At 40.2% G+C, this 14,830-nt stretch overlaps 1 protein-coding gene across 2 annotated transcripts in view; it reads left to right on the forward strand.

Annotated features, from left to right (window-relative positions):
* PATL1 (PAT1 homolog 1, processing body mRNA decay factor) overlaps positions 1-14,830 on the forward strand; it is a 36,388-nt gene that overhangs the window by 6,368 nt on the left and 15,190 nt on the right. For both annotated transcript variants that reach the window (XM_022591884.2, XM_089914762.1), the window contains exons 3-9: positions 3,885-4,102; positions 4,405-4,485; positions 5,068-5,262; positions 6,199-6,300; positions 6,733-6,822; positions 7,044-7,264; positions 8,646-8,735. In XM_022591884.2, the coding sequence (XP_022447592.1) occupies positions 3,885-4,102; positions 4,405-4,485; positions 5,068-5,262; positions 6,199-6,300; positions 6,733-6,822; positions 7,044-7,264; positions 8,646-8,735 (997 nt within the window). The remainder of the gene's footprint in view (positions 1-3,884; positions 4,103-4,404; positions 4,486-5,067; positions 5,263-6,198; positions 6,301-6,732; positions 6,823-7,043; positions 7,265-8,645; positions 8,736-14,830) is intronic.

Consider the following 14,830-nt stretch of genomic DNA (forward strand, 5'->3'; position numbering starts at 1 on the left):
CATCTTGATATAAATACTATACGGGTTTATAAAAAGAAAATTGCTTTCTAAGTCAACCTGTGACTTGTTTAATATATTTCTAAAGGTGGATATACAGCTGGTGTAGAGAATTTAAACCAGGAGATAAAATGTCAGACCTGTGACATACATTTTGGTTTGTTGGTTTTTAACTCAAGGAGTGAGTATCTTGAGTAATACCTGTTAGTACAGTAGTTATTTTAAGTCACTGGCTACAGATGCTCTGATGTCACCTTTCCTTAAGAAACTAGTCACTGTCTTCTGCATGGAAAAATGTTTGCATCATCTTTGAGCAGTAAATGGGCCACAGTAATCTCAACTTGTTCTCTAAAAATAAAAGCTTACACTTACAAGGTGCTTATTATGTGCTAGGGACCATTCTGAGTGTTTCATGTATATTGTTAATCCTCGTAGCAGCCTTGCAAGGTAGGTACTATTATTACCTCATGTTAACAAATGAAGAAGGAAAATGCCAGAGATGTTAAGTAACTATAAATACAGTCAATGTAAGCTACCAGTTATGTTTTAACAGTCTCTGGGGGATCTTTGGGAATCTCCTGCCTCCACATGGAAGGGCTCCCCATTCTTTCTACTTCCTTTTTATTGATAGCTGCTAAAATCTTTAGGGACTGAGATTGCTCTAAAATTAAATCACCTCTACTTCCTGTTCATTTTGTTTTTATTCAGAAACAAATATCCCTGAGACAGACTTGAGGGGAATTACCACAGCAAGCATACATTTATAAAAGCAGCCAGGAATTCAGTAACCCACCTCAGGGTATAGGTTAATTAGTTGAAGGAAAACAGTTCTCTCTTTCCCTTCATTTCTCTGTTATTTTTTTCCCCTACCCTTTATCATTTTGACCAGTGTGGGTTGAGGTCAAGCATTGGCATATCTAAGTATGTTTTTAGGTCATTTGAAAAAGATACAGAGTAAGGTATCCTTTTATACTAAGGACGTGTGATCTCTGACATTACTGTTTCAGATGATTTTTCGCAAGAGCAAGAAATATCTAAAATGAACATGATGGTGTTCTGTGGCATAGGTTTCTTTGCTTACATGTTTGAAAAAGTAATTCACAACAGAGCCTTTCTCACAGAATATGGCTTCTTAACCAGCATTTTTTAAATTAATTATTAAGGACAAATAGATTATCATCTTTGGTGGGACCTAGTAAAGTTAGTAAATAGGATTATGAGAAGTGAATGAAATCAATGCAAATTAGAACTCTTTTGCATTAGAATCAGTCTTAACAAATCAGTTTCTTAAATTTGGGAAATAAATGTTTAAAAAAATCCCTTAATTCAGGATTATAGACTCCCTTTTTTTTTTTTCCGGCATTGTTGAGTCAGTAAAATTGCAAAAAGCAGTTAGTCCTTCAAAACATGCTTAGCTTACTCTTCCTTAGCAAAGATGTTACAAATATTAATATCACAATTGATTTTTAATTACACTGTTCTTTAAGCATATATTTTAAATAGCTGATAATTTAAATTAGTGCTGTAATTTTCATCTAAAGTAGATTTTTCCCTTTACCACAAGTAGTACATTCACATCTACCACAGTGCTCAAAGACTAGACAGTGGTTCTGATCATACAAATTATAAATTTGGGAGTCCCACTTACCTCGTTTTTTTTGTTTTTTGGCCGCGGCATGCGGGATCTTAGTTCCCTGACCAGGGACTGAACCCGTGCCCCCTGCATTGGGAGCATGGAGTCTTAACCACTGGACCGCCAGGGAAATCCCTTACCTTTTTTTTTTTGGATCACTAGTGTTATATGATACATTGTTATATAATAAAAGTAGCAATTTTAAATGTTTATAATCTGACCCTGAAAGGGACTTAGGCTACTTAAATTTGTTTTACATCTGAAACTAATGTAATGTTGTATGTCAACTATACTTCAATAAATAAATTAAAAATTGTAAATAATCCAAATTTCCATCAGTAAGGGATAAGTTAAATTACTTTATTAGTAGAGCAGAATCTTATATAGGTATGAAAAAGAATGAGATGATATTATCAGTAGTTATGTGTTCCCACTTTAAAAAATTTAACATACCTGAAGAATTATGGGGAACTTTCACTTTCTAAGTTACATATTTGTGTAATGTTTAAATTTTTTTAACAAACATGTATTTTAACAAGTTGCATATGAGCCCTTCAGAAAGTCTAAATCTTTTTTTAAGTGGCTACCATTAATTACACCCTTAGTATATACCAGGCACTTTTTTTTTCTTTTTTTCTTGTCGTGGTGCTCCCACTTCTTCCTTCTCCTTTCTTTAAATGAGGTATATAGAAAAATATGGGGAGGATTGTCATTAAGGACACTTTTTCAGAATTCTGTGTTTTTATGTTAGTAATTACCTGTTATCTCTCTGTTTTGAATTTTGCAGGACATACAAAACTAAAATAAGAATAAAAATATATAACATTTACAAAAGAATACATGGGGTTTTGGTGGGTTAGAAAGTAGTGCATGTTCAGATGAGGTGAAGGTAGAATTAAAATGAAAAGATTATTTAGGGAAAGCTTCAGTGGGGAGGGAAAGGTATCTGAATTTGAATGCTGAAAGGAGCAAAGTAGTAGAGCTTTTATGATGGAGTCAGAAGGGCATGATGAGCGATGAGGTCGAGGAGAACTGGAATGAGAGAAGTGACGGAAGTAAGGTCTGGTTCTAGAGAAGCCGATAGAAGGTTCTGAAGATTTTCATCTGTGCTATAGCTAGACCCCAAAACAATGCTGTGTCAGCATAAAAAACAAAAAACAACAAAATAACCTAGTGCCAGTGCTACAGATTATATAGTAGTATGTAGAAATAGACAGTTAAAGCAGAAGAGGACCGACGCTGGTCCAAGTCACCCTCACCTTTCCTGTGGCATACTTGTAGTAGCCTCCTAACAGGCCTCCGTGCTTCCAATAGTGTTGCCCCCTTCTCTGCAAATCTGTTTTCAACACAGCAGCCAGAGTGATTCTTTCAAAAAGTCAAGCCACATCCAAACCTCCAGCGGCCCCCATTTCAGAGTGGCTCTAAAGGCCCTGTAGGAGCTCTCCCACTTTGACCTCATTTTTCTTCTCCTCTTCACCCCTGTTCATTCCAATCCAAGCACAGTCCTTGCTTCTCAAAATCGTCAGTCTCACATCTTAAGGCCTTTTTACTGACTGTCCCTCTGCCTGAGACACTCTTCTCCGAGATATCCACATGGCTAACTTATTGATATTTTGCTCAAATGTCACCTTCTCAATGAGACATACCTCTGACCATCCTGTTTAAAGTTTTCAATTTGCTTCTCTTCCACCGTATTCCTGTAGCATATCATCTTCTAATATAGTACCTAATTTACTTATTCGTTATGTTCATTATCTATTATCTGTCTCTTCCCTGCTTAAAAAGCCACAGGAGGGCAGGGATACTTGTCTGTTTTGTACACCAATGTACCCCATGCACCTAAAACAATGTCTGTCACATAATAGATGCTCAAAAAATACTAATTGGATGACACGAATGGATTTAAAAGCTTGTAAAGAAGATGACACTTACCTAAGAGAAAGTTGTACGCTAGCGTGAGTTTTTGCCTGAAATATCACAGAATCTCAAACCAACAGGTTGTACTATATCACCAACTTAGAAATTGGTTTCAGAATATAGTTTGCACATCGTTGCTAATGTATTAAGCTATTACTCCAAAAGTCTGAGTTTATTCCTAGTAGGATGTTAGTTGTTCTCAATAGTGCAAAGCCCACTTTAAATGTGCCCCTTAGTTTAAACCTTATTTCATGACTCTAGATGGATAACAGAAGAATTTTATAAAACTTTCTTATTCCAATATGAACTCTGTTTCTTTTTTATGATTTCCTTATAGATGATGATTGGCAGGAAGCACATGAGCGCCTGGCTGAATTGGAAGAAAAGCTGCCTGTGGCGGTTAATGAACAAACAGGCAATGGAGAAAGGGATGAGATGGACTTGCTGGGTGATCACGAGGAGAATCTGGCAGAAAGGCTCAGTAAGATGGTGATTGAAAATGAACTAGAAGATCCAGCTATCATGAGGGCAGTACAGACCAGGCCAGTGTTGCAAGTAAGTTACTGTGATCTGAGAGCTATAGCAGACTGATAATTAAAGCAAAGTATTGGGCTTGGCTATTTTATTCCACCTACTATACTGAGAGAATTACATGTGCTATAGAAATTTGGTAGATAATTCCTGATGATAGCAATTCTAGAGATGAAGTCGGGAAATAAGGTCGATTCTAGAACACTGTAGTTTCTGTTCTCAAGCAGTTGAGGCTCTTTGGGAGCTTTGCTCACCGAAAGCTGGTAAGTTGCCCAGCGAGCCCGCCCTCTTCTAGACTTTGTGTGTGTGTTTTCCTTTTTTGTTAGCCCCGACCAGGAAGTCTCAATTCCAGCATCTGGGATGGATCTGAAGTTCTGAGGCGAATCCGAGGACCACTGCTTGCTCAGGTATTAAACGTTTTCTCGTTGTATAAAAATCCTAATACCCCAAAGCTGGCTCCTGTTGTTGTCCTTTCCTTACTGGAACAGTGTATGGATGCATATCCTTTGCCGGTCTTAACGTTGATTATGTCGCCCAGCACCCATAGCTGGACCTGTTGACTGTGCCCTCCCCAGACTCTGTGGTAATGCTCACTTGACTGTGCTTTCTTCGAAATGGTTGAAAGGGGCCATTGGGACTCAAATTTGACAGCTTATGATTTGAATTACTTAAAGTCATTTTTAGGCAAAACTATAGGGACAGAGAACAGATCAGTGTTTGCCAGTGGTTGGGGGTGGTAGGAGAGGTTGACTACAAAGGAAGTTTGGGGAGTAATAAAACTTACGTGTCTTGATTTTGGTGTTAGATCCAGGACTCTCTGCATTTATCAAAATTTAATGCTATACACTAAAGAGGGTAACATTTTTACTGGATGTGAGATAAAACTAAATAAAAAATTTTAAAATAATTTCTCAAGATATCTGGCATCTGTAAAGGTTATTAAAACATTTCAAGGTAGCTAATTTTTTTAACACTACTTCCTCAATTAGGAAATGCCTACAGTGTCTGTGTTAGAATATGCCTTGCCTCAGAGGCCCCCACAGGGCCCAGAAGATGATCGGGACGTTTCTGAGCGTGCATTACCGAGGCGGTCAACTTCGCCTGTCATTGGGAGTCCTCCTGTTAGAGCTGTCCCCATAGGCACCCCACCTAAGCAGATGGCTGTACCCAGCTTCAACCAACAGGTACCTCTCATTAACAGGCACTCAGCCCAGGATATTGGGAATCTGGGCAAAATTATTTGGGAAATTGGTGATGCTGGGAGGAGGGTGGAAGTTTGGGGTAGGCATTAGATTAGAAAGAAAAGTAGCCAATTAGAGGAAAAGTTAGTGCAAATAAGAGACACATTCCCCAATGCCCATTGCTGGTGCTACTACTGTTGCTGCTGCCTTTTAATTGGGGGAGAAAAAGGGTAGTGAACCACATTTAGTGTAAATGTCCTTTTTAAAGTGTTTTGCTGGCTGCCCAAAACATTGGCAGAGAGGTAACTGAAAGCTGGGGGGAGTGGGAACACACAGCATTGTCCACATCCCTTTTTACCTTTAAGATATCCCTGCTTTCCCTAGAGCCTGTGCAGTCCTGTTCCATAGACTTTCCTCCACCTGAAACCAGCAGCTGAAAAGGAAGGCCAATTTGGAAGGTATGGGGGGAGGGTGGTATTGGTATGGCCTAGTTAGGCTCAGTATCCTATGAAATGGTGGAGTCACAACGTACACGAAAGAGCTGAGCATGGCGGCCATATCATAGGGACTTCAGAATAGGACTTAGTTAATCCTCCAGCTTTCTTATCATTCCATCTCCCTCACTGCTACCAAAATATATCCTCTTGGAGAGAATTTGCAAGTCAGAATATCTGCTGGTACCTCCCTCAGATAGCATGGAAGGGTGGGGATAACTGGAGAATTAGCTAAATCTTCCTCAGTTAAAAGTGGCACATTGCTTGATATTTGTGAGAGGAAGTGACCAAAGGTTCTGTATGTGGACCAAAGCCATAGCAATTTGCTTGGAAGTAGGGCTTTGCATTGAGTTCTGTGTCTCTGCCAGTACTCGAGGGGAGGAAGAATAGGTAGAGGGAAAGCTGACTTCACTGAGTGTAGTTGTATATATGTTTGTCCTGATAGGTTCTGTGTCCGAAGCCTGTCCATGTTCGACCCCCAATGCCACCACGCTATCCTGCTCCCTACGGTGAGAGGATGTCTCCCAACCAGCTCTGCAGTGTCCCGGTATGTCACTTTACAATCTAATGAAAATACTTTTTGATCACTGCCTAGTATATAGACATCTCCTAAATCTTACATGTTTTTTATAATCTCCATACTTGAATTTCTGGATCTTATAGTCCCCGGGTCAGAAGACATAGTTCATCATGTTCAGCTATTTCTTACCTCAACTCTTTTCTTATCTTAAAAATCTAAACTTGACATGATCCGGTTTCTTGCTATTATAGTCCCTCATTCTACTTCTTTCTCATTCACGTTACATGATCATAGTGCTTTCTAACTTCTAGCATCACTCTTTCATATTCCTTCAGTGGACAGCTCAGCTCTACAATTTGAGAGTTTTTCTATCTAAGTTAATTCTGTATTTCTATTGAGTTCCCCTGTTATTTACCTGTTTTCATGGTATAAATATAATTTTTTTTTTTTTTTTTTTAGAACTCTTCCCTACTGGGTCACCCTTTCCCTCCTAGTGTTCCTCCTGTTCTCAGCCCCCTCCAGAGAGCACAGCTTCTTGGAGGAGCACAGGTAAGCCTAGGGTTAGCTGAGCCCTTAAAGAGCTTTCTCACTTTCCAAAGGTTCACTAGCTGGTGTCCCCCTTTTTTGCTGTTAATCAGCCACTGCCACCTCTTGCTGTTTCCTTTACTTTCCCAGACAGAGTTACTGATGGAAGCAGTATTCACTTTTCTGTGGATAAAAGTAAGGGGACTTGCTGATCAACTGAATCTGAGATCTTGTGCCTCTTGTAGCTACAGCCTGGACGGATGTCTCCCAGCCAGTTTGCACGGGTCCCTGGATTTGTTGGTAGTCCACTTGCTGCCATGAATCCCAAGTTGCTGCAAGGGCGAGTTGGGCAGATGCTTCCCCCAGCACCAGGCTTCCGTGCCTTCTTTAGTGCTCCAGCCCCTGCTACACCGCCTCCTCCTCAGCAGCACCCTCCTGGCCCAGGGCCTCACCTGCAAAACCTAAGGTACACAAAACAGGTGCCTCCGTTTATCCATTGTCATCTAAGCCTCCTGATCATTGACGTTTAGTGCTGTAACATAGAAGTCTGTTGATATTTGCAAGTGATATATTTTGAGATGTTATTTGATCCTCAAGTTGCCAAACACAGAAATGTTTGACCGTCTCCAGGCTTTCTTATGAATCACATTTCCCTCCAGTCACATGCTTCCTGTGTACATTTGCACATTACTAATCACCTTTTTTATTTCTCCTGAAGTTTCTTATGTCTCACTTATTTTACAAACACACACATACTTACGTATGCACGAAGTGTTTGTCATTTAACAAGAATTATCATATACTAAGGAACAGAGAGGAAGTTCCCTGGCGGTCCAATGGTTAGGATTCGGTGCTTTCACTGCCATGACCTGGGTTCAATGCCTGGTTGGGGAACTAAGATTCTGCAAGCTGCACGGCTCAGCCAAAAAGAAAAAAAAAAGGAACAGAGATATAGATGTTGAGTTGTCAGCTAATCTCAGTGCTAGCTAGTTGCTTGCTTCCACTGTGGTTTTATAACAGGAGGGGTTTAAGTTCCTGCTTCAGTGAAATTGTGTTTTATTACATATCGTATTGTATCAGTTAGGATTCTCCAGAGCAGCAGAACCAGTAGGATATAGATAAATAAGTAAAGAAGAAATTTACTGAAAGGAATTGGCTTGCATGATTGTGGGGCTGGCAAGTCCAAAATTCATAGGGCAGGCCAGCAGGCTGGACATTTTGGTAGGAGTTGAGGTTGCAACCTTGAGTCTGAATTTATTGGGCAGGCTGGAAATTCAGTCAGGACTTCCGTGTTCTAGTCTTGAGGCAAAATTCCTTCCCTGGGAAACATGTTTTCCTTTCAACTGATTGGGCAAGCCCCCAGCCACATTATCGAGGGTCATCTCTTTTTTTCTTAAGGTCAACTAATTGTAAATGTTAGTCGCATCTACAAAATACGTTCACAGCAACATCTAGTTGAGTGATTGTCCAAACAACTGGCCAGCTTAGCCAAGCTGACATATAAAATTAACTATCACACATATATGTTTCAGTGTCATTCCCAAATACTTGAAACTAAGTACACTAAATCTATTAGAGACTTCTCTTTAACAGGAGCAAAAAGAAAAAGAGTTAAACTGCTTTACTGCTGATTCATTCTAATTTTATGATTGTCCTCTTAGGAGTTGAGAATTGGCTTTTGTGGAAGACATAAAAATACAGTGGCGTCTTCCTTCTGAAAGATCTTAGAATAGACTTTAGCATTCCCTTGGGTGAACCTGTATGAAGTTATCCTGTACTGACCACATTGTTAAAAACTTCAAGTCATCAGGATGACAGAATTGCACATCTTTTCCCTTTTTGTTTAGATCACAGGCCCCAATGTTTAGACCAGATACAACCCACCTTCATCCACAGCACCGTCGACTCTTGCATCAGAGACAGCAACAGAATAGGAAGTAAGTACTTACCCTACTCCTTTGTGGTTTCTTAATTTAGCTTTCATTTTTGACTGATTTAGTTTACTTTTTAAGTAAATGTAATCAGTATTGCACTTATTTTAACTGGTTAAGTCAGATCATATATGCTGTTATTTTATGTTTCCACTGCACAAATTCTTTTTTTTTTAATTTTTGAATTTTACTTATGTTTTATACAGCAGGTTCTTATTAACCATCTGTTTTATACATATTAGTGTATACATGTCAATCCCAATCTCCCAATTCATCCCGCCACCACCACCCTTCCCCGCCACTTTCCCCCCTTGGGGTCCTCGTCCATATGTTAGTTCTCTACCTCTCTGTGTCTGTTTCTGCCCTGCAAACCGGTTCATCTGTACCATTTTTCTAGGTTCCACATATATGCATTAACATACGATACTTGTTTTTCTCTTTCTGACTTACTTCACTCTGTATGACAGTCTCTAGATCCATCCACATCTCTACAAATGACCCAATTTCGTTCCTTTTTATGGCTGAGTAATACTCCATTGTATATATGTACCACATCTTCTTTATCCATTCATCTGTCGATGGGCATTTAGATTGCTTCCATGACCTGGCTATTGTAAATAGTGCTGCAGTGAACATTGGGGTGCATGTGTCTTTTTAAATTATGGTTTTCTCTGGGTATATGCCCAGTAGTGGGATTGCTGGATCATATGGTAATTCTATTTTTAGTTTTTTGAGAAACCTCCATACTGTTCTCCATAGTGGCTGTATCAATTTACATTCCCACCAACAGTGCAAGAGGGTTCCCTTTTCTCCACACCCTCTCCAGCATTTGTTGTTTGTAGATTTTCTGATGATGCTCTTTCTAACTGGTGTGAGGTGATACCTCATTGTAGTTTTGATTTGCATTTCCCTAATAATTAGTGATGTTGAGCAGCTTTTCACGTGCTTCTTGGCCATCTGTATGTCTTCTTTGGAGAAATGTCTATTTAGGTCTTCTGCCCATTTTTGGATTGGGTTGTTTTTTTAATTTTGAGCTGCGTGAGCTGTTTATATATTTTGGAGATTAATCCTTTGTCCACTGATTTGTTTGCAAATATTTTCTCCCATTCTGAGGGTTGTCTTTTCGTCTTGTTTGTAGTTTCCTTTGCTTTGCAAAAGCTTGTAAGTTTCATTAGGTCCCATTTGTGTATTTTTGTTTTTATTTCCATTAGGAGGTGGATCAGAAAAGATCTTGCTGTGATTCAAGTCAAAGAGTGTTCTTCCTACATTTTCCTCTATGAGTTTTATAGTGTCCAGTCTTACATTTAGGTGTCTAATCCATTTTGAGTTTATTTTTGTGTATGGTGTTAGGGAGTGTTCTAATTTCATTCTTTTACATGTAGCTGTCCAGTTTTCCAAGCACCACTTACTGAAGGGACTGTCTTTTGTCCATTGTCATAGATTAGTGTGTGGGTTTATCTCTGGGATTTCTATCCTGTTCCATTGATCTATGTGTCTGTTTTTGTGCCAGTACCATGTTGTCTTGATTACTGTAGCTTTGTAGTATGAAGTCAGGGAGCCTGATTCCTCCAGCTCCATTTTTCTTTCTCAAGATTGATTTGGCTATTTGGGGTCTTTTGTGTTTACGTACAAATTGTGAAATTTTTTGTTCCAGTTCTGTGAAAAATGCCATTGGTAATTTGATAGGGATTGCATTGAATCTGTAGATTGCTTTGGGTAATATAGTCATTTTCATGATATTGCTTCTTCCAATCCAAGAACATGGTATATCTCTCCATCTGTTTGTGTCATCTTTGATTTCTTTCATCAGTGTCTTACAGTTTTCTGAGTACAGGTCTTTTACCTCCTTAGGTAGGTTTATTCCTAGGCATTTTATTCTTTTCGTGGGATGGTAAATGGGATTGTTTCCTTAATTTCTCTTTCTGATCTTTCATTGTTAGTGTGTAGGAATGCAGGAGGTTTCTGTGCATTAATTTTGTATCCTGCAACCTTACCAAATTCATTGATTAGTTCTAGTAGTTTTCTGGTAGGGTCTTTAGGATTTCCTACGTATAGTATCATGTCGTTGGCACCACGGACAGTTTTACTTTTTCTTTTCCAATTTCCTTTTATTTCTTTTTCTTCCCTGATTGCTGTGGCTAGGACTTCCAATACTGTGACGAATAATAGTGGTGAGAGTGGACATCCTTGTCTTGTTCCTGATCTTAGTGGAAATGCTTTCAGATTTTCACCATTGAGAATGATGTTTGCTGTGGGTTTGTCGTATATGGCTTTTATTATGTTGGGGTAGGTTCCTTCTGTGCCCACTTTCTGGAGACTTTTTATCATAAATGAGTGTTGAATTTTGTCAAACGCTTTTTCTGCATCTATTGAGATGAGCATATGGTTTTTATTCTTTAATTTGTTAATATGGTATATCACATTGATTGTTTTGCATACATTGAAGAATCCTGCATCCCTGGGATAAATCGCACTTGATCATGGTGTATGATCCTTTTAATGTGTTGTTGGATTCTGTTTGCTAGTATTTTGTTGAGGATTTTTGCATCTATATTCATGAGTGATATTGGTCTGTAATTTTCTTTTTTTTTTTAGTATCTTTGGTTTCAGTATCAGGGTGATGGTGGCCTCATAGAATGAGTTTGGGAGTGTTCCTTCCTCTGCAGTTTTTTGGAAGAGTTTGAGAAGCATGCGTATTAGCTATTCTGTAAATGTTTGATAGAATTCACCTGTGAAGCCATCCGGTCCTGGATTTTTGTTTGTTGGAATTTTTTTTTTTTTGCGGTATGCGGACCTCTCACTGTTGTGGCCTCTCCCGTTGCGGAGCACAGGCTCCGGACGCACAGGCTCAGTGACCATGGTTCACGGGCCCAGCCGCTCCGCGGCATGTGGGATCTTCCCGGACCGGGGCACAAACCCGTGTCCCCTGCACTGGCAGGCGGACTCTCAACCACTGCGCCACCAGGGAAGCCCTGTTGCAAGATTTTTAAACACAGTTTCAATTTCATTACTTGTGATTGGTCTGTTCATATTTTCTATTTCTTCCTCGTTCAGTCTTGGAAGGTTATACCTTTCTAAGGATTTGTCCATTTCTTCCAGGTTGTCCATAGAGTTGCTTGTAGTGAGATTTTTCTTGTTTCTTGAGGTAGGCTTATTGTATTGCTATAAGCTTCCCTCTTAGAACTGCTTTTGCTGCATCCCATAGGTTTTGGATTGTCGTGTTTTCGCTGTAATTTGTCTCTAGGTATTTTTTTATTTCCTCTTTGATTTCTTTAGTGATCTCTTGGTTATTTAGTAATGTACTGTTTAGCCTCCATAAGTTTGCGTTTTTTATGTTTTTTTCCTTGTAATTGATTTCTAATATCATAGGGTTGTGGTCGGAAAAGATGTTTGATATGATTTCAGTTTTCTTAAATTTACTGAGGCTTGAGTTGTGACCCAAGATGTGATCTATCCTGGATATTGTTCCATGTGCATTGAGAAGAAAGTGTAATCTGCCGTTTTTGGATGGATTGTCCTATAAATATCAATTAAATCTATCTGGTCTGTTGTGTCATTTAAAGCTTGTGTTTCCTTATTAATTTTCTGTCTGGATGGTCTGTCCATTGGTGTAATTGAGGTGTTAAAGTCCCCCAATATTATTGTGTTACTGTCAGTTTCCTCTTTTATAGCTGTTAGCATTTGCCTTATGTATTGAGGTGCTCCTGTGTTGGGTGCATATATATTTATAATTGATACATCTTCTTCTTGGATTGATCCCTTGATCAGTATGTAGTGTCCTTCTCTTTTGTAACATCCTTTATTTTAAAGTCTATTTTATCTGACATGAGTATTGCTACTCCATCTTTCTTTTGATTTCCATTTGCATGGAATATCTTTTTTCCATCCCCTCACTTTCAGTCTGTATGTGTCCCTAGGTCTGAAGTGGGTCTCTTGTAGACAGCATATATATGGGTCTTGTTTTTGTATCCATTCAGCGAGCCTGTGTCTTTTGGTTGGAACATGTAATCCATTCACGTTTAAGGTAATTATTGATATGTATGTTCCTGTTACCATTTTCTTAATTGTTATGGGTTTGTTTTTGTAGGTCCTTTTCTTCTCTTGTGTTTCCCACGTAGAGAAATTCCTTTAGCATTTGTTGTAGAGCTGGTTTGGTGATGTTGAATTCTTTTAGCTTTTCCTTGTCTGTAAAGCTTTTGATTTCTCCATTGAATCTGAATGAGATCCTTGCCGGGTAGAGTAATCTTGGTTGTAGGTTCTTCTCTTTCATCACTTGAAATATATCGGGCCACTCTCTTCTGGCTTGTAGAGTATCTGCTGAGAAATCAGCTGTTAACCTTATGGGAGTTCCCTTGTATGTTAGTTGTCATTTTTCCCTTGTTGCTTTCAATAATTTTTCTTTAATTTTTGTCAGTTTGATTACTATGTGTCTTGGCATGTTCCTCCTTGAGTTTATCCTGCCTGGGACTCTGTGCTTCCTGCACTTGGGTGGCTGTTTCCTTTCCCATGTTAGGGATGTGTTTTTTGTTTGTTTGTTTGTTTTGTTTCGTTTTGTTTGCGGTACGCGGGCCTCTCACTGCTGTGGCCTCTCCCGTTGCGGAGCAACAGGCTCCGGACACGCAGGCTCAGCGGCCACGGCTCACGGTCCCAGCGGCTCCGTGGCATGTGGGATCTTCCCGGACTGGGGCACGAACCCGTGTCCCCTGCATCAGCAGGCAGACTCTCAACCACTGCGCCACCAGGGAAGCCCTAGGGAGGTTTTTGACTATAATCTCTTCAAATAATCTCTTCATCTCGGATCCTTTCTCTCTCTCTTCTTCTGGAACCCCTAATGCAATTGTTGGTGCTTTTAATTAATGTTGTCCTAGAGGTCTGTTAGGCTGTCTTCATTTCTTTTCATTCTTTTTTCTTTATTCTGTTCCACGACAGTGAATTCCACCATTCTGGGTTCCAGGTCACTTATCCTTTCTTCTGCCTCAGTTATTCTGCTATTGATTCCTTCCGTTGTATTTTTCATTTCAGTTATTGTATTGTTCATGTCTGTTTGTTTGTTCTTTAATTCTTCCAGGTATTTGTTCTTTAATGCTTCTAGGTCTGTGTTAAACATTTCTTGCATCTTCTCAATCTTTGCCTCCATCCTTTTTCCGAGGTCCAGGATCATCTTCACTATCATTATTCTGAATTCTTATTTTGGAAGGTTGCCTATCTCCACTTCATTTAGTTGTTTTTCTGGGGTTTTATCTTGTTCCTTCATCTGGTACCACGTCCTCTGCCTTTTCATTTTGTCTGTCTTTCTGTGAATGTGGTTTTCCTTCCACAGGCTGCAGAATTGTAGTTCTTCTTGCTTCTGCTGTCTGCCCTCTGGTGGATGAGGCTATCTAAGAGGCTTGTGCAAGCTTCCTGATGGGAGGGACTGGTGGTGGGTAGAGGTGGCTGTTGTTCTGGTGGGCAGAGCTCAGTAAAACTTTATTCCACTTGTCTGCTGATGGGTGGGGCTGGGTTCCCTCCCTGTTGGTTGTTTGGCTTGAGGCGACCCAGCACTGGAGCCTACCCACTCTTTGGTGGGACTAATGGTGGACTCTGGGAGGGCTCACGCCAAGGAGTACTTCCCAGAACTTCTGCTGCCAGTGTCCTTGTCCCCACGGTGAGCCACAGCCACCCCCAGCCTCTGCAGGAGACCCTCCAACACTAGCAGGTACGTCTGGTTCAGTCTCCCGTGGCATCACTGCTCCTTCCCCTGGGTCCTGATGCGCACACTCCTTTGTGTGTGCCCTCCAAGAGTGGAGTCTCTGTTTCCCCCAGTCCTGTTGAAGTCCTGCAATCAAATCCCGCTAGCCTTCAAAGTCTGATTCTCTAGGAATTCCTCCTTCCATTGCCGGACCCCCAGGTTGGGAAGCCTGACGTGGGGCTCAGAACCTTCCCTCCAGTGGGTGGACTTCTGTGGTATAAGTGTTCTCCAGCTTGTGAGTCACCCACCCAGCAGTTGTGGGATTTGATTTTATTGTGATTGCGCCCCTCCTCCCGTCTCATTGCGGCGTCTCCTTTGTCTTTGGATGTGGGGTATCTTTTTTGGTGAGTTCCAGTGTCTTCCTGTCGATGAT

This window comes from Delphinapterus leucas, chromosome 7 (genome assembly GCF_059928025.1).
Source record: "Delphinapterus leucas isolate spDelLeu-1000000601 "Yukka" chromosome 7, BTC_Dleu_Yukka2, whole genome shotgun sequence".
NCBI lineage: Eukaryota > Metazoa > Chordata > Mammalia > Artiodactyla > Monodontidae > Delphinapterus > Delphinapterus leucas.